The sequence below is a fragment of the Necator americanus genome, chromosome V (genome assembly GCF_031761385.1).
Source record: "Necator americanus strain Aroian chromosome V, whole genome shotgun sequence".
In the NCBI taxonomy this organism is placed as follows: domain Eukaryota; kingdom Metazoa; phylum Nematoda; class Chromadorea; order Rhabditida; family Ancylostomatidae; genus Necator; species Necator americanus.
In genome coordinates this window covers 28,940,180-28,964,017 of record NC_087375.1, presented here as the reverse complement: position 1 = coordinate 28,964,017, position 23,838 = coordinate 28,940,180, and the positions used below count along the sequence as shown (strand labels likewise).

Sequence of the window (23,838 nt, the reverse complement as noted above, 5' to 3'; positions counted from 1 at the left end):
CCATAAGTATTTCTTCTAAACGAAAAAGCGAAAGCAGCGATGTTAGAGAAGAAACGACTCTAATTTTTTGGAAAAAATTTACGAGATAATGATGTTCACGAATTTCTATGTTGGCACATTTTCCTATGCTAAATGTTGAACTATAATAACTAACGCTTCGAGTGATCTTTTTTTCAATTTTTAGTCGGTGTCGGCGGAACATAAATGTATGTGTGTAAAATTAAGTTTGAATATTTCTTAAATGTAGTACTGACACTTCTGGCAGAAGATTACAAAATCTTTCATCGATGATTGTGATTCTATTGAAAAAAGGGAGAACAGAGCTCTGAGGAAATTAGACTGTAATTGATCACTGAAAAAGAGGGAAATGAGCACCATAAAAGGTCTGAAGTCCGGCGTTAGCCAAACGTTGTTACTATAACTCACTTATGTACAGCAGGATAGAGCTAGAATCAGATTATAGTAGACGATGCCCTATCTTTGAAAACTTTTGAAGAAAATAGTGAGAACAGCAGGTAACTAGGTATTGGTTAACAACAAATGAGTACCTATTTGTAGAACAATTTATCTAAACTAAGAAAAAGATTTTGCTCAAAAAATCATGTTTTTGTAGCAGTTAGTGATAGTGTGAACTTAGTGCGTACCTGTTGTACTTTTGGCATAAGAAGCTGCGAGAAATATTGCTAAGGAATTGATCTTTACACTTTCAATTAGTAGATGATGATTCAGCAATTTATAGACGAGTTCCGCTTAACATTATCTTCATCGTTGACTAGTGCTTAATCCACCGTATCACTAGATGAATATGATGACGAAGCCAGTGGAACTACTCTTCCTTTGTTCAAACTGTTCTTCAGTCTATAAGGATATCTATATGCAGCCCTTATCAATAGGAACTAGTGAGCAATCGTAAATCCCGTCTGATGTCACAGACTACTTGCAAATATCCGATTTTCCATGATCCACTGCATTAAATACCCAAGCCTCTGTTCTGCTACAAAATTAATTAATTTAAAAAAAAAATTAATTTGCCACAAAACTTTAAAAAATGAACGTAAACAAATGTAAAACATAAGATGTGTTCCAGAAAATAAAGCAGAGCCACCTATTTCCCTTCTGATTCAAAGTTTTTGAGTGTTTAGTGAAGTGCGAGCAAGGAGAAGCTTGCCTTACATTACCTCATCGTATGGTATTATTCTAATACAATATTTCGCATTTTGGGCGGGCGTAGCCAAGCTGGTAAGAGGTTTCGCTACGACAGTGCAGGTCGGACGATAGTTCAAAAACGCCCTAGTGCAAAGAACACCTTCCGTCGCTCTGGTACCGAACTGGTAGCAGTCTTGTCTAGGAGGATGCAAAGTCTGACTTGACTCATCGGACAGTCTCTGCAAATCATCGTTGAAGTTAGACTTCGCGTTCGTAAATCTCAAACGATTCTGAATTAAAGTGGATGCGTTGGCGCAGTGACTAACACAACCACATTTCATCCTTCAACCTTTTTATTACGCATTTTGTGAGAGAGAGAGGTTTTATATACCTCTAACAAGCGACCACAATAAGCTTTGTGTTGATGTGTTTTAGCTCACAGTTTCAGTTCCTCTTTTTCTGTTGTTCATTATGAAATTAGCTAGCTTGAAATCTGCCTTGATATGCTCCTTTTCAAATTCGTCTCTACAATTGGTCCTTATTCTCTTCTAACGGTGGAAAGCCGTACAAGGATAGGAAAGTTGGTGAGCCCTTGCGCTTGAAATCTCCCCTTCCGTTCGCCCATGGTCCCTAACGGATTCCTCCGTTCGAGGATAAAGGTCCCTCCAACTGAAATCCGCATCACACCACCAATCTGGGCTGGTGCGGATTTCAGATGGAGTGTTCCTATACGGGGTCATTTATTATGCAGAGGAGGGTGATTCCGTCCATTTCTTAATAATTGCCGTAAAAAAAACGCTCCGGAAGATGCGGCGCATGCACAAGGCTGGCGCGCCTTGTAGAAAATAGCGCGCCGGAACGCTCGAAGTTGTATCTTCAGGGCTGTTCTTTACGGCAATTAGGAAGAAAAAAACGGAATCACCCTTCTCTCCACAATCTACGACTCCGTATGGGCATAACCCACTTGAAACCGCCCCACCCCAGATTCGTGGTATGCTACCTTTAAGTTGATCACCCAAACCCTGGTATCCGTTTATCTACCGTAGCGTTCTGGGTCTGGGAAAAGGTTTCCTCGCGTGAGGATTTCTCACCTTCTGTAGCAGGAGAATGACCTGTCAACCCACCACTCCTCATGCTTTGAAGGGCCGGTCTTGTTGTGTAAAAGTCTAGTAAGCTCTGTTAAACATTGTTTTTTTTTGTTTTATTGCACACCTGTAGGTGTTTTCAATAAATAAATAAATAATTAATTAATTAGGTAAATATAGCAGGAGCATGGGTTCCTACTGATTTCTTGAAACAGAAGAGAAAGTTCTGTATTAGGATTGATATGCACGCCGTATACATACGTATACGTACTCCTCCGCTTCCTAGCATTAATTTCCGCTACTATATGCTTTTTGCAGACGTAAGAGGCAAACATTTAAGCATTAAAAAGTTACTTCATAAGAAAACAGAAAGAAACGGGGACATAAACTTGGAGCTTCAGCGGCAATAATGAATCTGAGAAATCTTGTGGTATGCCAAAAGAAAATCGTTTCTATTTCATCATTCACATCACTTCTAGGATATACGTATGTATGACGAATGGTTCTTGATGACACTACAGTCCTTCAGAAGAGTAATGAGGTGAAAAACTGACCAATCTGCGCTGTTTCCTCTCTCTTCTTTTACTATTTCTCGAGTATTCTGGGCTACGTTATACTATATATCATACATATTATAATATAGTCTAGGAATCTGAATCATTGATAAGGCGAAGGTGGCTGGTTTTTTCGAGGTCGCTCATTGATTTCCTCATCGCTGTTTTTTTTGAAAAAAAAAGATAATTCTATTGGATTATGGATCTTTGTGGTGACAGCAATTCACTGTGGGATTCAGTCAACCTTGGTGGATTATCTACTACGAGATTATTTTCTGTCAGCTCTCAGAATACTTAAAAGGGATTATTATTGTTTTATGCGGTAGATCAAACATAACGAGAACCAGTAAAAAGTGTTCTGTCTACACTACTAATACATATTCTTTGGATGAAACTCTAGCCAAACGAATTAGACTAGACATGGACACGTCTACAGGCTTTCTGAGCCTAGAATTTAGAAAAAAATAAATCCATAAATTGAAAAAGTGAATCATACTTCAGAAATGTCGCCATTCGCTTGGATTCAAGCCTGAAAGAGTAGGAATTTGCATCATTGATAATGCGAAGGTGGTTGGTTTTGTCGAGATCGCTCGTTGATTTCCTCATCGTTTTTTTTTTTTGAAAAAAAGATATTTCTTTTTTAATTTTTGACTACAGTATCGGTAAAACCGAATGATCCTTTTGATTCAGGTTCACGACCATCGATCGAAGACGATGAGATCAGCGTGGTTTACAAGAATTTTGCCGAGGCAAGTGTAAAAGTTTTATGAAGAAAAAAATTTGGAGGAAAACAAAGGTAGAAAATTAAAAACTGGAGCAATAAACAATTTTTTTTGTCGGTATAATTTTAGCTCATCCTAAAATCAACGAATATTCAATTGTGGCTTATCCATTTATTACATTTCCGCCTCTAATTTATAGATGGCATTAAAATACTTGACCTACTTTTAGCTATAATTTTACTCTGCAACATTTTTTTCTATAAAAACAAGCTGAGAAAAGTAAAGAAATACTGCACGACTTGATAAGAGGAGTGATGCGAAAGGCAGGTTATTATAATCGTAAGTGAGATGCACAAATCCGATCGCATCGCTACAATATCCGAACAAAGAGGACATGAATAGATGTAATTTGTGGGATTTTTGCATCACTAGCTTGTAAAGATCCACGTGATAAACAGGATAAATACACAACTCATAAACAAAACGCTCGGAGAAACGCTTTATATTTGTAAATACGTAAACAAAAAAAAAGGAAACCGTGTTGACATATAAAAAAAACCCGCGACAACAGAACGAAGCAGAAGAATTTTAGAATAAGAAAACTATATAGTTGAAAAATCTTTTGGTTTTTTTTTCTAAATGTGGAGATTTCAAAGGAACTCGAAGGGGAGAAAGAAGCAAAAAAAGGAAAATGAAAGAGTATCAATGAATAATTTGATTTGAATCAATAAGTGCGTTGTTATTATGAAATCGATTTGTATTCGAGGATGATGAGGTGATATGATCACCGCATTAATCGAAGTGCAGACTGTAGAGATCAAAGAATTTGCGCACGATAGAAGTGGGTGTGGTGAGGTGCCGACGAAGTGCCGATAAGACCACGAACTGAAGACGTCACCGACAACATTCTAGTTGATCTTCCAAAAGAACGTGGGCAAACGAAATCACAAGAACCGAAATGAGTAAAAGAGGCGCTTTTTTTGGTTACTGATATTTAGGCAAGAACAGAAATTTCAACGAATCCAGTGGAACTACTCTTCCTTTGTTCAAACTTTTTCTTCCGTCTAGAAGTTATTCTAGGCGCCCAAATGCTTATACAGAGATTCAGCTAGTATTCGTATTATCCGATTGTAACTTTTCAAAGATGTGTAGTGTAGTTGTGTGTAGTTTAGAAAATTCTAGAGGTATGAGACGGTAACACACCTCAAGCATGTACAGTACTCTGAATTTATTCAAAAGAAGATATGAGACGGGAAATAATGCACGAGTCAGCAGCACGTCGCTACTGTGTGGGCGCCGCTTGGAGTTCATAAGATCAGTGTCAAGTTTTTTTTTTTGTTTTCGAGATTAATCTTTTCTTATTTTCTTTCTCTTACAGATAAATAAGTGAATAATGAGCATATCGGATTATCGGACACTCATACAGAAAAACAAACCGAAAAAATGGGAGAAATAATATGAGATCATCCTGAGTATTAGCCATGCGCAGGGAGCGACCACCAACTCGCTTCAATCATGTAAAATTCAGAATGAGGATTTCTCTCGACGTCTGTGAATTATTCGTATTATTTTCCACAATATTGCTATACAATATTTCTTTGGTTTTCCGTGTTTTATTTATTTACACTTATTTTCTATATTATCTCCCACAGAAGTCCTACCAATTACCAGAAGTGAATCAAAAATCGGAAATGAGTAGAGCAGAAACGTTTTTAGATGGTACTGTGTATAATGTTCTGGTACTGGTACTGTGGCTCGCAAAAGAAGTGAAATAACCAGTTGCCTGTAGATAGAAGAATACCCGTAGCTGGACCTCTGTTCAAAGCACGACCTTTCTTTCAGGAATCGGCCTGGATCTGCATCTATTTCCATATTAAGTTCAGTTTCTGGGAACGAATTAGAAGTGGTTCATGGGCTCATTAGCGACGCCGGCATGCAAAAAGATTGAGAGAAGAGGAGTGCTCTAAAGCGATAGAATTGTGTAAATTGAAGCTCTGCTATCTATGGAGGACTCAGCCGCTGTAAAAGTGAAAAAATCCTAGAAATCTTCTCTGAAAGTAATAGAAAGACACCGAAGTTCCGATTACTGCGTAGCTATTTGGTCCAAAACTTGGTTCCGGTGCTTCAGAACAAACAACATCATCAGTGTGGAAGATATTGCGTCTCACTCCAGGCTTTCTGTCCATTAGATAGCAATGCTTGAAAAAAATTCAATAAAAATTCGACAGCACGTCATAAGATTTGGCTTGGAACCGTATTTTTATAAATACTCGTAATGAATTTCTTTCAAGCGCTTGAAGCTATGGAGAATCACGGATAGTTTCGTCTAGTAGTGGACGATGATGATCACGGTGTCGCCACAGCAGTAGACAGTAGTTTACCATTGCTTGGTTTGAACGTAAGCTGAGCCTGAACAGAAAAATCCTTTGAGAGGATACTTATCAACTAATCGTTTAATTAGTTTGTTCTACAAGTAAGTGAACCGTTACCGTAGCGCCGGAAATAGCATTTAAAACGAGAAGAATGGGTTATCCAGAAGATATTAGGTTGGTGCAAAAATAATGCGCGTTTTCAAACACTCACTTCTTTTTCAAACACGAAACGCTATAAATGGCCTCAAAATTAACTTTATCAATCGATATAAGAACCGCTACAGTCCTCGCATCTTTTCCAATAAGAAACAAGTTCGCTTATTCTCCCTGTATAAAAGTCCAAGCTTTTGGTGTTCACGAACTTCCGGAAGACGTTGTTCGCATCACCTTGCTTCTGGAAGATCTCACCTCTTAGACAGGTGCTCCAGATGTCTGAACAACCGGTATTCGGTTGGCGAAAGATTTGACGAATATGGTGAGTGAGGCAGAGTCTCGTAGCATAACTCGTTCAACTTCAGTAGCGTCACATTTGAAATGTGTCAAGTGGTCGTGTAGAAGAGTCGGAACCTTTCTGTTCACTAACGCCAGGCGAAGAAGTTGGAATTTCCAGTGCCTTTCGTTCAGTTCTTTACAGTACTTCTCCGCGATGATGTCTCCCCAGGTTTCATGAAGCTGTAGTGAATTACACCTATACCACGCCACCGTGCAGTCAGCATTGTCTTCTTCGGGTGCATTTTCGGCTTCGAGAAGTGCTTGGGAGTTTGATGCTGATCCATCAATTGAGTAGGACGTTTCCTGTTGTCGTAAAAGATCCATTTCTCACCGCAAGTAACCATACGGTCAAAAAATGGACCGTTCTTGCTGCTTAACAGAAGCATTAACCAGATCTCAAGACGGTGGTTTCTTTGGGACTCACTTAATTCATGCGGCATCCACTTGTTCAACGTTTTCACCTTTTACTTTTCTGCAAATGGCGGACGACTATTGAGTGGTTAACGCCTAATTCTTGGGCAACCTCCGGTGTAGTTTTGAGCTTATCATCTTCGATGACTGTCTTCATCAGGTGGTCGCCATTTTTAGGAGGGCCGCCGCGACCTTCCTTATCTTCGAGGCTCATATCGCCAAAACAAAACCTTTGAAACCAAAAGCGTACGGTGGATTTGGTGGTGCATCTCTCACCCCAAGCAGCGTTGATATTTCGAGCTCAGTCCGCCGCAGACCAGCACAGGTTGATCCCGTAAAAGAAATTTTGGTGAAAAGCCTGGACATATTATCTCCAAAGTTATGGTGCTGACCAAATACTGATTTTCGTTCAAAATCGCTGCAGCACTGATAACCCCAACGAAATGCACTACAAAATGCACTTACGGCTTCCAAAATTAAAGGTAAGTTTAATCGGGAAAAATTTGTCGCGAAGATAAGGCAACAAAAAACATGCATTATTTTTGCATCAACCAAATACTAGGACTAGCTAGTAAGCTTTTTCTAACGCAACGGTGAATTAGCTACAAACCTTTCGCTTTTTTTTCTACAGTGATCGCACCTAAGTAAGAAAACGATATAGATAAGATTGAGTGAGTTTTCTTGAGACTCAGTCTGTTTTTTGTAAACAAACCGTATGTTGATTCTTCATTGAATGATTTATAGCAATTTCAAATTTTGGTTCCATTTTTATTTTTTATTGAAAGACAACTATTCAGTACCTACATACGTTCGAGAATGCTTCAGATAAAAAAGTAAAAGAAGCTTTTAAAAACCATTCTACAGCTATAATTACTAATATTTCTTCATCACTTGAAGAAATTCACATGTCTTTTAATCTCAATGTAGTCGTAAATTGCAAAAATATCTAGCACAAACCTCACAATTCGGGCACATCGTCATAACATCGTCTGACTTTGAAATTAGATCAAGAGCAACATCGTCGAGTTCTCGGTCGCGTATTTGACCGTTTTGTAGTTGAAGTGACCTTAATAAAATCATTTTCAAAACCGTAAAAACATATAATGAAATTTGAAGAAAAAGTATTACCCTTGCAAAAGAGAAAGAAAAAACTTCTTAAGCAAAGAGAAACCAAAAAGGTAGCACCAAAATCTTATTAACTTCATAACTAAACACTTTTTTGTTGGAACCACACCGATTGTTTTGCCTGAGGATCACTTATTTCGTTGCGACGACAGTACCTCGCCACGCAATCACTTCATACTGTAACTTTCCCACGACCGACAAATATATAAGGTCTGGCGTTCTAATTATTCAGACCCATTTCCCTTTTTTTTTTTTTTTTTCCCCCCCCCCCCCCTCTCCCCCGTTTTTTTTTTTTTTTTTTTTCTGCAATCCTTTTTTTTTTTTTTTTTTTTTTTCCCTCTCCCTTTCCCCTTACCCCCCCAAAAAACATATTTCTCAATCTTCTTTTCCAAAATCCAAGTCCCATCATCACGTGTTTGCGTGCGTCGTGAATTCGGAATTTCTTTCGTTCTCAAGTGGACTCCGAAAACATGTAAATCTATGATCGCGTGTAGCGCAGTCGGTAAAGGGATCCGCTGTTAGTGCACGATCGATGTTGGTTCGAGAACCCCCTGGTGCCAAGCAAGTCCTTCAGCAGCTCGGGGTAGATAAATTGGTAACAGACTTGTCTTGGAGGATGTAAAACATAATATAACATATGAAATAATATATCAAGCGCAAGTCATTGTAATGCTGCACGCGTGTTCATAAACCTCCTCCGATTCTGAAGAAAAGTTGAGAGGGGAGCCTTGTAGCGATTGATAAGCGCCGTTCACGTTATCCTTTATTCTTTACTTGAATCCGACTGGATTTTGAAACCGCTGGCATTCTGAGGAGAACCCCGGAAAGCCACTTAGAGACGAAGGACTGAACCGAAGACCATCCACCGTCTTAATCCTCCCAAAAAGAAACATAACCTATAACCATGGACTCATTGAGTACTCGTGATATGATTCGTTATACATTACTGCAGAGTTATTGTGTCTAATCACTTTCATTGTGTGGATGTTCTACCGATGAAATATTTATAATCACGGATGTGACACATAAAAGGCACGGTGCGAAGGACCCTAGAGACAGGGCAAGACGACACACGGGGAGCGGAACCGTTGCACCGCTGCCGGATCGGTACAGAGGTGGTCGGGCGGGGTAAGGCCGCCCCGTCCGATGCCTTAATCCAACACATTCCTCTCCGGATGCGTGCAGTGGTGGCCAGGCCTCAGCTATCGATGCCGGGGTCTGTTAGTTAGTAGCAGAGCGCTCTGATATACAGCTTCCACGAAAAGAAATTCAACAGTAATCACTATCAATTTGCAGGGAGTTCACGTAAACTTTTTCTCGCACCAAAGCAGACAAAATTCCATTTTGGTTAAACTGACTAAATTCTCCTCAAAATATCAAAATATCAAGGCAGAAATGTGCGGCTAATTACTTCAACCAATTTTATAACCAAAGAAACCTAATCTTTGCTTATATGTTCTATGTAAAACCTAGATCTGCACTTAATGAAGATATTTAAATGCATTAAAGAAAGTTGTGGTAGCATTTTTGATAAAGAAAACTCCTGTGGTTTCCTGAGGGAGAAGTGGCTGAGGAATTGAGTTTAAAATACAATTAATGACGATTGACGACTGCAAGCTTTTCAAGTCATTCAAAACTAAAAGAGAGAACTTTCTACTCCTGGCGATCCGAGCAGTAAAGACCACTTTCAGGTGATCTTATGTTTAATTTTAAAAGAACAAACAAATAAACGAGAACAAATTGTGACGAACAAGCAAATGGTTCCGTCGACCATACACTTGAGCTAGAAATAATGTTCTAAAACCTCCAGAAGTTCAGAATGTGTTTCATTTCATTTTAACGATGTCAAGTTAGATACTTAATGATAAATTTGGAATCTTACTTGGTCCTTTTACGTATTAGCCTTTCGGTGACCAACACGAGTCCTTTTTTAAATTGGCTGTTTAATCGAGCATAGAAGATCCAATTGAACGATGCAGAAACGAAAGGCAATAGATGAGAGTAGTACTAAAAGTAGAAACTGATTAAGTGCTTTCGCAGGATCACGTTTAACTTTTTTAGGCGAATAACGTCATCTGGATATCGGATTTGAGCGATATTTTTAGAATTGTGCACATCACTGAGAAGATATTTCAAAGGTTATCCTGGGAGGCCTTTATTTGAAAAAAAAATGCCTCTCTTTTACACTTTTTTTTTCCAGAACATTCTTATTAATTATATTATTATTATTATTATTATTATTATTATTATTATTATTATTATTATTATTATTATTATTATTATTACTGTATATTTCATTCCATTATTATTTTATTTTATTATTTAATTTCACTTCATGCACCTTATCTGATCAGATCCCATTAGGAAGTTTTTCACAATCGAAGGTGTTTGCCAAGAACTCCCGGATTGAAAAAAAGTTCGATGTGCTTGTTTGCCCCCTCTTTAGCCTGTATGTTGCTTTAAATAAAGGGGAAGTAATTTAATTCCACTAATTCTCCTTATACTTTGAAAATAACTAAAATTCTTAAAGAAAAACTAAAATTAATTAAAAATTCAGAAAATATCTCACAGTCAATGTAATATAGCTTGGGTTGACCTTGTAGCCGAACACCATGCATACGATACCGTAAATTTGCGGTAACCAAAATGGCACTTGACAGGATAAGTAGAATAACGTTACGGCCATCGTATAAATTGTAATCCGACGAATCGGAATCCGTGACTGCAACATAGTCCTAAAAATAATGTTTATAATTAATAGGGAACCAGTTCTCGCCCAAGAAGGAGGACAACAAATCGCACACACACCTCTGCTGTCTTCGTAGTCGAAGGACAATTTTTGTGTAGAAGAATGTTAGTAGTGAGCACGGTAAGACAAAGGCGAAAACAATTAGAAAAGCGACCACCAGAAGTTTTACATCACGACGCATTCCATCCACACACATGTACTTGACGACATCGTACGTTTCCTGAAAAGATATAAGGGGATTAGCGTTAGAAAATTAACTAATTTTTGATAGAGCTCTTGAATATTTTGAAAAAGCCAACACCCTATCGTAAGTCTATTTTGGATATTTGGAAAGGCGTGAAAGAGGGGAATAATGAATTAATGTAAAAAGTGTTTGGAAAAAAGTTGAGGGTGAAGCCTCAAAACAACGTTCGGCTCTCAAAGTGCCCAAAGGCGCTGAATGGGGCAATTTGGGGGTCTAATGAAAGAAGTCGCTGTGACGGTGAAGCCTAAAAACAACGTTGCGCGCTCAAACGTCTCAGCGTGGAACAGCTACTTCTTTCTATAGGCCCCAAAATTGCCCCATTTAGCGCCTTTGGGCACGTTTGAACAGCCAAACAATTTCTGAGAAAAAAGGAAGGAAATGATAATAAATCTGCGCTATGCTATTCTCCAACAGTGTTGCGCGGTATTTTCACGAAGGAATACGTCAGCATTTTTTTTTGAATTACTGTAACTACCGAAATAAAGGATAAAACGCAGAAAATAGCTGTCTGTGCTTCTTTCATGCGTTCAGAACCACTTCTGTGATAAAAAAAAATCATCTATATTGGTTGCAGGGACACGATCACACTCAGGAATGCTAATTTTAAAAAAATTGATGTCCAGTATTATTTAGGTCCAAAAATTTTCTTTAGCAAATACTCTATTTTCGCTCAAACTTCGTCAAAGAACACGTTTACCTTCTTATGTGTGACGTACTGTCCTAGACCGGTAAAGGATCGTACAGTAGCTGAGAATACAACCGGTAAAATGAGACAGATCGATAAAATTGCCAAGAACGACGTTATGAAAATCGTTTGCCGCATTTGATGAATCTGAAACGAATTAATTTTCCAGGGATAGATGTTCGGTCATGGTCGAGGTGTTTGGAAGGATTTTGAGCAATTTATCAAACCTTGGACGGACATAAATTTTGGGGCGAAATTTTTCCCGAAACGTTCGTAGAGGAACTTTTAGGAAAGAGACGTTAAAGACGTGAAAAAGGATCAAAAGATCAATGAAATAGAAATCTTTAAATAAACAACAGAATTTTTCAAAAATAATCTTTTTTTCCTCAAAAATTCCCCTATCTTTTCTCAATTCGCCTTAAGCGGTACCCTTTTTTCTCCGTTATCAAAATGTAGAGATCTAAAAGAATTGATATTGTATCTCATAGTTTTCGATTATAGGATTCTGTGCAGGACCACCAATGACCTTCTCACTATTCAAGTACCGTTCATTAAAAACCTACCATACTCGCTTGAAAATTGCTTTTGGTTAATAAATTGCGTATATATTCAATTCGTACCCAACTGCGACAAAATGTCACTCAAAAGCGTTGATTGAAATCCCAAAAATATGCAGGAAACATAGCTAGACAGTTTCTTTTAAATCCAGTTTTTGTCAATATTTCACGTATAAATGACAGATGTGCACATATGTGACGTAAATATATGTATGTATAGGCAAAAACCGAACATTTGACTAATTAACATACCCTTTTGTATTCAGGATGACATATTGCCATGTAACGGTCGAATGCTAACGCTGTTAGCAAAAATGTAGAACACATCTGAAAAAAAACAACGATGAAAAATGAGATGTCAGAATTCCAAGTTTCTAGTTTTTAGTTTCTCATCAAGGAAAGCATTCGAATTCTTCCCGACCGTTTATACTTTGCGTTGGATACGAGTAAAATCCTAGTTAGGTACTCCTAAGTGCAACAACAACTCTGCAGTGACGATATTATTGACAGGTTTTCTCAAAGAATGGTTGCGCCAGAACTACGTCAACGCAAAAAATTAAGGTTCCGCGAAAAAATTAAGGAAAAATTAAGGTTTAAAATTAATTCTTAAACTGGACAATAAGGGAGGGGTCACCAAATATTCCCAAACTTGAAAAAAAAAACAGTATCTTTAAAACGTTACTATGAAAATATGAAAATGCCGCTATAAACAGTCTGATTGATCCTCCAGTTTCATCGACAAATAGTTGAAAAAAAAACCAAAAAAAGCGCTCTAATACTAATTCATCAACTAAATGCAGATGTATGAAATCGTAAAAATAAATTAAACATGTGATTTGTTGATTTTCATACATAAACTCGCGACTTATTGCTATTTCTATGAAGATCCCTTGAAAAATGATGTGTTTTGGTTAAATAGAATAAATATCCCAAATCGCATGTGTAAGAAGAATTACGAATGGAGAATGGTTGAATCCAGTATCTTTTTTTCAGGAAGCATTTCGGCTCCTACTTTCTTGAAAAAAACTTTTTCTGAAGCGCATTCAGAAATAAAAAATCTTATGGATTGCGGGGTCTTACGCCTGTATTTTGGTAGAAGTGCTGTTAGATGAAATTCTCAGAGATTAAATGTCTCCCTACGACCTTCTCATGCGGTAAAGTGCATGAAAAAAAATTGACACCAGCATACCCATAAAATATTAGTTATCTGTTAAATTATCTGTAGCAGGACCCCGAAAGATGTGGAATCTTTTTAGCAGCTATGAATAATTTATCCTCGTTACTTATTTTTGCGGCATGATTTAATTACTCCTCTCGTCAATCACATTCTAAGTGATTACGTGAGGTAGAGAATTAGGTGATCGGTGATTTGCTGCGCTACATTTAATTTATAACCAATTATTCTTTATTTATTATTCGATAATCTTTGGTAAGGAGTTAATCTTTGAAATTGTTCATTCCAGTTTGCATAAAGTCAAAATTAATTACTAAAACATCTGCGCCATCCAATTTTATGTTTACGGCAAAGTAATCGGATAACTACTCTTTGAAATAAATATTAATTTCATATTTATGCAACCAATACACAATGTTATAAACATACCGTACACAGAGTCTCGTAACATTAAGATGTACAAGTAAATAGAAATTGGTAAATATGCTAGAGCTGTAATTGTTGCCACTAAACGCACAAACACGATCCATGGCAAAGGAGTAACAATGGTGAAGACTTTAGTAGTATTATATATATATATATATATATATATGCATAATATAAAATACATGTACAATATAACATCTACACTTATTATTTTAATTTACACATACATTTACTCTATATATTTATTTCTATTTTTTTATAGGTGAAAAAAATCGAATTTTGTAGTTTTTATTTCGAGTTCAATGCCCAGTAAAAATAACAAGTTGTTATACTGGAAATATGAGAAAATTTCAAGAAAAAAACTTGTAGGTAATTCTCAGAGAGATAAGGGAGGATTATCCTTCCGTTGCTTTCGTCTGATCTGATCTGATAATCTGATCTCTCTATCAACTCGAAAGAAATAGTTTTAGCCTCATATGCATGTAAATTTCCTAATTAGGCCAGAATTTTCTGGATATCTCTTGATCCGATCACGCGAGTTGAATCGCTGGAATACTTCTATTTTGGGAAGAATGAACTCTGTGCAGGTTGCTTTTTTAATGCTTTTATTTCTGTACCGTAATGCGCTGAATGCATGGGCATACGGTAATGTTGTTGTTGTTTTTTCCTCATCTTATTTCATGAGACTGGGAATAAATGTCAGGTTTTTCAAATGGAAACTAAAATTAAGAGAATGTAAAATGAAAGGAATCATCAGGAAATGTTCTCAAAATTTTTTCATTGAACTGATTTTTTAGAAAGTAATTCCATCTATCCCTAGTTAGGTACACATAGCCGGGGTCACACTGCCGCTGGTGCCAGTCACGTGCCACCACGTGAAATCACGAGTCGAAAGAACAGAGCAGCGCAAAGGTGGAAGAGAAAAGAAGGGAAGCTCCCGCTGCTCAGGAAATCACGGGGGGGGGTACAAATCCTCTGCGCTTCTGCGAAAACTACGGTAATCGGGAACCTGTTGTAGACCTCATGCTCAGGTCCTACAACGAAGTTCAAGCATCTTTTGGTAGCTGTTTTCCAGGTACCCGTCGTGTCTACACTGTACGTAATGGCCCTGGTGGCAAATAAATACCAAAAGAGGAAACCATAACTGGATTAGGAAGACCACGGTCACATGTATCCGTGAAGACCCATAGTGTTAGGTGATGAAAAATTGTCTAGCATTTTACTAGCGCAATAATCATATAAGTGAAGGTTACCAGCTGACTAGTAGGTGTTTACTGTTTAAGGATATCGTTCTAATGATGGTCCGTTTATTGTGATAACCTTATTGTTGATTAGAAGGTCCTTCCAGTCTTGGAACCCCAAGCCTCAAAAGAATAAGATTCTCAGAAGCCTCTATTGTCCTCTAGGTAGCTGTCATTAACGTTGCTCATGATTTCCCCACGGGATTCCTCCACGGCGATCTACGGCAGCACGGACACTTAGGACGGTCCCCAGTTAGTATTCTGATGATTCTTAGACGTTAATTATCCGATGATTTGTGCGAGCAGAAAACATATGGGTTTTTTCTTCATTTCCAGCGAATACTCTTGGGAATTATGCACTCATTGATGATTCCCACATCCCTTGTTCCTTATTTCCCAAAAATATTAAGTATAATTTGAACGACAAGTAGTTCAAGACAAACTCGACTAATCATAGGTGGTCGGTCCAACCACAACAAATTTTAAAACAAATTCAGATTAGTGAATAAATGGATAAAAAACAATTGTAAGAAGAAAAAAGTAGAAAATATCCAAACCTTATTAGACAGCTCAACCGCCCAGTGCAATTTGCATCCCACTTCACCGAACACCCAATTGTTCAGTATCGTATTCGATAATGAAAATGGAATCGATACAGTAACCAACAGATCGACGGCACATAAAGCGACGATGTAAACAAATGTGTTTCCGAGTGCGGTCACGGACGACTTTAAGGATCTGAAAATAGCAGAATCAGCCAGAATTTTACCAATGGTAGCAACAGCTATTTTAAAAAAAATAATCGAAAGAGAGTACTGTACTGATTAGATTTAAGTCTGGCTATAAAAGATTTTTATATTGAATTAAAATATACCATGCATCACAGGATATTAAGGTGAACTTTTAATCCAATTTTTAGCAAAAGTTTAACTTTTGTGCGTGAACAACAGTGTTAAAGTGAAAAACAAAATTCTTGGAACTAAAGTGTTTTATTCATTCACTCATTCGTTCATTTATTCATTCATTCATTCATTCGTTCATTCATTCATTCATTCATTCATTCATTCATTCCATCAATTAATTATAGTAATTCACTTTAATCATCAGGTCACTTATTATTATGAGGTTATTTTTGTCATCTCCTAAGTATATGTGAAAAAACCTAAATTCTTTTCTCCGTGTATCTTCTAGTGGCTCATTGACTTAGTCGAAATTCCGAACATTCAATAATTCATTCAGTTCTACACGTAACATGTTCAACTAATTCGGTCATTTCCGTGGTTACCATTTACTATCTCTTACGTATGATACCATGTTCCATCTTTCTTTAATTCAAGAGAAAAAAAAGAAAGGAGAAAGAAATGCAAGATCAGGAAAGATGCGAAAAACGACTGATTGGTCGTTATCCTCGTTTTTATACTGTTCTCAGTGCAGGAAGAAAATCATATTTTTATTTTTTTTTCCTCCTTATGAAAATCCCAATCTAGACCAGATCAGTATGACTATAGCCTTTGATTTTTTCCCAGATTTACAGAGTAACTAACTCTGCTGCACATTTTTCCCCTGAAGTTCCTCTCTATCTAAATCAATCTCAATGTAAGCGACAGTTCCACTTCTATTAATTTACGTGTGCTTAAAATTAGACAAAAATACAAATGCTTGGCAAGAACATAATTCCCTCGACTTATACATTTGAAAATTTAATTTAGTCACCCGAGCATCCCTGTGTTTTGTGTATTGAGGTTGTAAACAGTTAACATTTAACGGACTTCATGGCCACCCCAATACTATGAAAATATATTATTAGTCAAAAGGTAAAAATCCTTTGTCGGGGGATTTTTTTAACCATTTTTATGTACAGCATAATCCAGATGAGTCTCTTTTTCAGGTGAAGGAGGCAACAAAGTCTATAGTCATTCAAGGTGCCGTTTTCATTCAATTCCTTTGATTAATGGTTACCTTCGATTTTTTTCAGGTGAAATCAGATCTGCGTTGGATCTACTCTCGTTTAGATGTGTCTCCAGAATACTGCATGCAGGGTAATATGATTTGTCCTAGCGAGGCTTTTCTTCGATCTTTTCGCCGAATTCAATCCCTTAGCAGAAAGTTTCTCGAATTTTTCTCGCAGACTCAATTCGCAGTAGTTTTCAGTTCCATGCTGTTTTTGAGCTAACTTCCGAATGCATTGTTTAGTGGCAATTCCAGTTGGATGCGAAACATAGTGAAGTGCGTGGGTGTGCATCAGATTGAGTTTCACAAACAAACCTATGACGAGAATCCGTCGGAGAATGCTAACAAGCTCCAAAATCCGATTACGTGAATCAATCACAATAGGAGCTAATCCAGAAAAAGAACATAGAAAGAAAGAAACGAAAACGTTTTGAGATTCTAAGTAAGCACATGGAGTACTATGGTAAAGGGAGCAGAAAAAACTGCAGAGGAGGTACAACCCTTTTGAATAACTGCTTTTTTTGATTTTTTCGCAGGTCGGCTGTGTGTACGCAAGATAGAGAGAAGTTTCCTGCTAGATCACCAACTCATTGGATCACACAACAACCTTTTTAGGAACCTACAATCCCTCCTCAAAAATCCTGAGAAAAATCTTAGAATGAAAATTTCTTAAAGGGAAACCGTTGTGCGTCCCTATAACGTATCCCTTTTAGGGTCTAAGTGACTTGAAGTAAAATGGTTTTAGCTACGCGTTCGTCTAAGGATTTACGTCTGTTTTAAGCGGAAACTAAAATGTGCACGTTTAATTAAAACCACGTTCTTTACTTTAGCCTTTAATATGGTTCTGGAAGGACCATCACATAGTCACACTGACATTGAATTTTTTTATAAGGAACAAGGTGAAATATTGACACTGGTGATTCCAGGAAGACGGAATAACCCCTGATGAATTTTCAGAGAAGTCAACTATAGGGAAACTAACTATAGGGACTGTAGCGTAATTGCGGAGAGGTTCCGCTGTGACTGCACAATTGATCAATGGTTCGAAGTCGTCCTAACGCCTACCAATCATTTCATCCTTTTGGGGCCGAGTTATCACCGAAATAAGAATTTTGAACCTATGACCACCAAAGATCCCAAAACGCAAACTATCCCAGTGCTCTTATCGATTATTTCTTCAAAATGTTTTTCTCACATTTTCATTCAGGAAACCTTCAATTCCCTAATGCTTTTCTCATCGAATTCACTAAAATCTGAAGGAGCCGGAAGTAACCAACAAAGTAAAGTCCTAGATCTTTGTCTTATACAAGGATTAATGATGAATGAAGAAAAATGAATGAATGAATGAAGAAAGGAATGGATCAATGAACGATGAATAATGAAGAAATCACGTTGGAGAAAAAAAAGAGAACAGCTCTTCGCGAAAAAAGAAAATCCCGAAAATTTTGAAATTAAAGCAAACTATGGGATTAATTTGAGTGTGCGCAGAGCTCGGATAGAAATCCAGAATTTTCGAGCTTATTCAACAAATTACAGGATTGATACATTTAAAAGAAACATATGGAAACGGTTCCTTATGCAAGACAGTTTAGGGCTTAGTGGATCGTCGGTCCCTCATGACCACATTCTGCCACCTGTCTGGCATGTTACTGTTTCTACAGTAATGGTTCTAACTTTCTTAGTAACTAATGATTTCCTATCTATTAGTTATTACCTATCTCCTAATTTTTTTTATATCCTTTAATAATTTCCTACTTCACCAAAATCATATCGAGACGGGTCTCGTGGCGTTCCCGGGAAATGACTGTGGAACCCAGTCTGACAACGTTCGTTTTTCTGTCTGAACGTGACGTATTTCAAGGTGGAAAATAGGCTTTTCTCCCTTTTTCTACGCCAAAGTCCGCGTTTAATCGCTGAAGAAAATAAGATGGGGTGCACATCGAACTCGTCCATTTCTCCTTATCCCAGATTATCCCAGATGTATGTAAGACACAGGTTCTAACTTTTGTCCAGAATTTTGTTCTCTTCGAATTAATCCATTGGAGACCTCGTGAATCATTTGGAGTTCATGAAAATTGATTTTGAAAACACCAATTCAAATCACCGGTCAGCCAGTGATTTCTGATGACCGACGGTAATGCAATTACCGGAAGCAAAACATGGTTGAAGGATGAAAAAGTGGAAAAATCCTCAATCAGATTGACCTCTTAATTTTTCGGGTTTTTTGGGCTTCCGCATTTTAAAATGGAAAAAAATCAAAACAAACTTATTCATTTCTTTTCATTAGGTTAATGAATTTAGTTTAAAAATCCATTTGGCACTGCATATGAAAAAAGGCGGAAATTTTAGTCGAACCCAGTTTCATCCCACTAGAAATGTAATTATGCATTTTCGTTAGACATTCCGGAGGTTTCTGTATATATTTAATTCCCTAATCCATCACTTCAACACTCGTATGGATCTGGTTGATCTTCTGCTAAACGCCGACGAACAGGTTTTACCGTTCCTGAACTCAAGTATTCTCACCAACTCTTCTCAAGGTGAAATTCGAGTACGGTAATCGGCAAAACCCCTTCTCTTTCGAAAATCGGAACAAAAAACCCCGGAATCAGAACAGAAAAGGAACGGTGAGGTGTGAGACATGGAGAACTGTTGTCTAATAAATCTGTTCATTCTACCGTGTCTCATGTTCATACTCTTTCTTCCGATCTTTCTTCATCTTTTTTTCTTTTCTTTCAATATCATCTTTCTTTCTTTTTTATTCACCTTTCCATCCAACGTTAAAGAACGACGGCTCTTCTGGTTACGGTACAATCAACCACATCGAAACATCGGAAAAATTTATGCCGAGAAACTACTGAGCTGTGATAAAGCAACAACGGAAGAACATTGTGCCAACATAGTGCTCAGACATCTATTTACGGAAACATCTTTTTTTTTCAGAAAACGTGGATATTTTTTCTCTACTATTGATAAAAAATTCTTTTGAACGTGCAGTGGTTCGACTCCTAAATTGTTTCTCTTTCTATTCTTTTCTCGTTCCGATCTCTTGTTTTCTCCTCGTAACTCAATCCAAATACGAGCTAATGCAAATCGCCCATAGCAAAGGTATTGAATGTCAAATCGGGTTACCTATTAGCATTCATAAAGAACCAAATACATAAATATGCATGTCCGCCTTCTCCTAGTCGCCAACGCTCAGAGACGCTCGGAAAATGAGCAGAAAATATAATCCGAGGAGGAAGTCTTGGCTTGTGGCTGAAATTTGCGTAGGCGGTTCAGTAAATGCTGCTGTGGTTCCCGAACGTGATTTTTTCAAAAAAAAAACCAATTTCCCAGTCCTTTTGAAATAATTAGTAGTTCATGTAGGGAGATTTTTGAGTGTTCTGATGTAACGAGCTCTTAATCAAGGGTTGAATCGAATTGGATGGATGGCCCTGCCACGAAGATGTTTACTGTGGACTCGATCAATGCAGACAGGTGACAATAGATACTAAAGCTGTCACTGGAATCCTTTGATAGTAAAATTGTAAACTTTATTTCAATTGCAGTAACGTCGGATCATTAGAGTAAAAGGAGTTATGGAGCTATTTATTGGCTTTGTCCCAGTTTTTATGATAAATCCTTTTCGGGTCCCGTTATGGCATTGGGTGTATGTGCTTTTCCCGCCTCCACTTGCTCTCAAAAACGTACCTCATACCTTTTCTTAACTTCTTTCCTTATTTACGAGTATAAAGAATTATGTACATAATCTCTGCTACTTCCGTAAACTCCTGTTTCTAAAGATTTGCTTCAGAACTGCTTCCAAAAGATAAATAGCGAATAAGACCTCCAAGAGATCGCATCCATCTCTGCGTCGGAGGATATTTTCAAAATGAGCACAAATCACAGGGTAATCAGAATCATGGAATTATTCGGCTGATTCGCAAACGCCAACTACTCCCACCTAAGTGGCGTTTAGTAATGAAAAACAGGGATACGACGACGTTTATAATCATTATGGCTCCAGCCATTCTAAAATTACGATACTAACCTTGTAATAAAAAATACGTAGGCGAGTACTGCAGTGTTTCCCAACGTTCCCACCACGAAAAGAATTGAATACGGTATAGCGGTTTGCGCGAATGGTCGACCAACTAATGGTGGTGGCGGATATTCACCGTCCACAGCTGCTGGCAGCATCTGAAACTATAAAAATCAGTGTAATCCAAGAAAAAACAAAGAGGTGGTCACGGAAATTGAAACGAAATGAAAAAATGACATGAGGACAGCGATAATGTCAAGTTCGTGGCAAAAAAAAAGAAAAAAAAACAAAATTAAACGAAACGGAAATAAGTTCGCACGAAAGTAGCGTTCAATTTTGGTGAATCCGAACGCAAAAGCGATTCGGCACCGAAAGTTGACTCTCGAAAACAATAACAATGCTATTCGGATGTCCATCCAATCAAGGCGACCAGAAATTCAATCAGATGCGCAAGTGTTTACACATTTGCACGAAGCAAACGCTTGAAATCCAAAAGATCCGACTGACATCTATAAAATACGCCTTCCAGTCAACATAAGACGGGCAAAAATCACGTTCAAATCTAATTTCTGGATTCATATCTTTCTGCAGAAGGAGGAGAAGAGCGAGATGAGGTAATATTTCTTGCTAGATGTCTTCAGAAAAAAATATTCTTTTAGAAATGAAGATCTATTTACGTACGAATGTGCTGATTATCATTTGTTTATCTCGGATAGTTTTATTTCAAAGAAAAAAAAAACAGGAAAAAAAGAACATTCAAAGGATTTCGTTTCTTTTTCCAATCAATTTGAAGAAACAAAACCTTTTGTTCCAATCATAGATTCTTAATAAAATCATCAATCTAATCAGCAGAGATTTCCTGGAAGTGGGTCTAAAAAAGCTAATTTTCTACGGGTAATTTTTCTGGAATCCAACAAAGATAAATAGGATTAGGGTTAGGATCGATGAACTCATTTTGCCTCATGCATGGATTTACGTGCTCCGAGCGTGAAAAAAGTTTCTATCTCGAAAAAAGGAGTGGAAAGTACGATTGTGAATGAAGTGCAAAATCTTTTGATCTTGTAAACTACAGTACTCCTGACTTTTAATGTTCAACGCGAGCCCAACGTTTCCCACTGAAAACACCTGCAAAAATTCGATATTGTGCTAATAACAGCTCGCATGTCCACTCAGTTGCTTCGATGAGACATGAACGCATGAATTTTTCTCAGTGGATACGCAGAACTTTTCCTCAAGATTCTCAGAGATCTTCTACTACCTCAAAACATACAACTAACTTCACAACTTCATTTCCTGGATCTGCTTTTGTTCGCTAGCGTGAAATCCTGCCGCACATCAAATGGAGAGAGAGAAGTGAGAGTGTATATAGCAGTGCGCGCATGGTTTGATATAGCTCAACTGTGATTCAAAGCATTTTTTTATGGCCAAGATGAAGAGAGACGGTAATGGCACATTCACACATTTTTTTCATCCTTCATTCCATCCAAACAAATCAACAAAAATACCAGAATGGACTAATTTTGTTCCTTTACGTGGATGATTTGATGTGTAAACAGCTTTGAACCAAATTATCCTTGAGTTAGGTGACAAAAAACATTTTTTCGCTTTTTTTCCTATTTAAAAGAAGAAAAAGAGAGACAACAGGAAAATTCTTGGACATGACGATGAAATATGTATATCACCTATCTTGCTCAACTTAAGCCAGATACAGTATAAGAAATAGTTTGACATTCAGGGAGATTTCTTGTTCAATTATCATCAATTCCTAAGGACATCGCGAAAACACGAAAAAGAAAAAAAAGGAATGAGAACAAGAACATTCCGGATGAACGAATGAAATTATGGATGAAAGAAATTATGAAATTATGAATGAAATGAAGGTTCAATGAAATTATATCAAATCATGTTTATGCGAATTAAAATCCTTAACGAGATAAATCACTGATAAGAGATCTCCGATCAAAATCTTCTACAAGTCAGAAATGAAGAAAAAAGAGTCAGAAGGAAGAAAAAGGCATTCTGGACTGGTTATTAAATAGAGAAACTAGTAAACCGAAAATTCCCTGCAGAAGGAAGCTGCTTCTTTTTTCTAAACTGTGTTTTAACAATAAATCCTAACAACAATAAATAATAATAAGCCCATACCACATAAAAAATTGAGAAAAAAATAGTTTCTTGGCACTTTCACGACAACAACTCTCACATCAGCTGGTATTTTCGACTTTACATAAATCCCGGTGCACAGTTTTTGCTGGAGGACCAAAAGTTACAATAAAGTCTGAGCGAATTCCAATATTTTTGAATAATCGAGCTGAAATCAAAGCTGAATAAATAAGAATTATTAACTATACGAATGCGATGAAAAACAAGTGTTGTTACCAACCGTAAACAGGCATGTTACAGATTTTTTCTTCTCGGAATCGCTCACTCATTCCTATTTTAGTTCGAAAAAATCTTCAAGATTTCTTTCCTGCTCTGATATACGGTAATAGAAAAATGTAGACGTGAAAGCGATTATGGTAGACTATCAAAAGAGCGAGTATAGGTTTCAAAACAGTACACAGCCTGAGGCAATTCTGTAGAAAACATCATGAAAAAAAGATTCATATAGATAGTAAATAAAGGATGCTACATTTAAAAATGCTAGGCCCTCAAAAAGTTCTTAGGACTCGATGACAGAACAAACGTAAGAATTTCTTTAAAAAAAACCTTCGAAACAAAACGGAACAAAACAAAGTATCACTTTCAAAATCATATTATTTACATGTTATAAAGTAATTTATATATCATATTATACATTTATTTATATATTTATGTATCGCTGAAAATATCATAAACAAAGATTCCTGCAGATAGCAATCGCTAAGAAATTTCTCAAAGA

General features: G+C 37.2%; 1 protein-coding gene across 1 annotated transcript; it reads right to left on the bottom strand.

Annotated features, from left to right (window-relative positions):
• Positions 1-5,853: 5,853 nt before the first annotated feature.
• On the bottom strand, positions 5,854-21,115 carry RB195_015551 (uncharacterized protein; the record flags this gene model as incomplete). The annotated part of the gene is made up of 9 exons (XM_064206309.1): positions 5,854-5,916; positions 7,740-7,848; positions 9,790-9,914; positions 10,477-10,642; positions 10,716-10,876; positions 11,598-11,732; positions 12,395-12,469; positions 15,541-15,721; positions 20,967-21,115. 9 exons carry the CDS (start codon positions 21,113-21,115, stop codon positions 5,854-5,856), a joined length of 1,164 nt encoding a protein of 387 aa, XP_064062190.1.
• Positions 21,116-23,838: the final 2,723 nt, after the last annotated feature.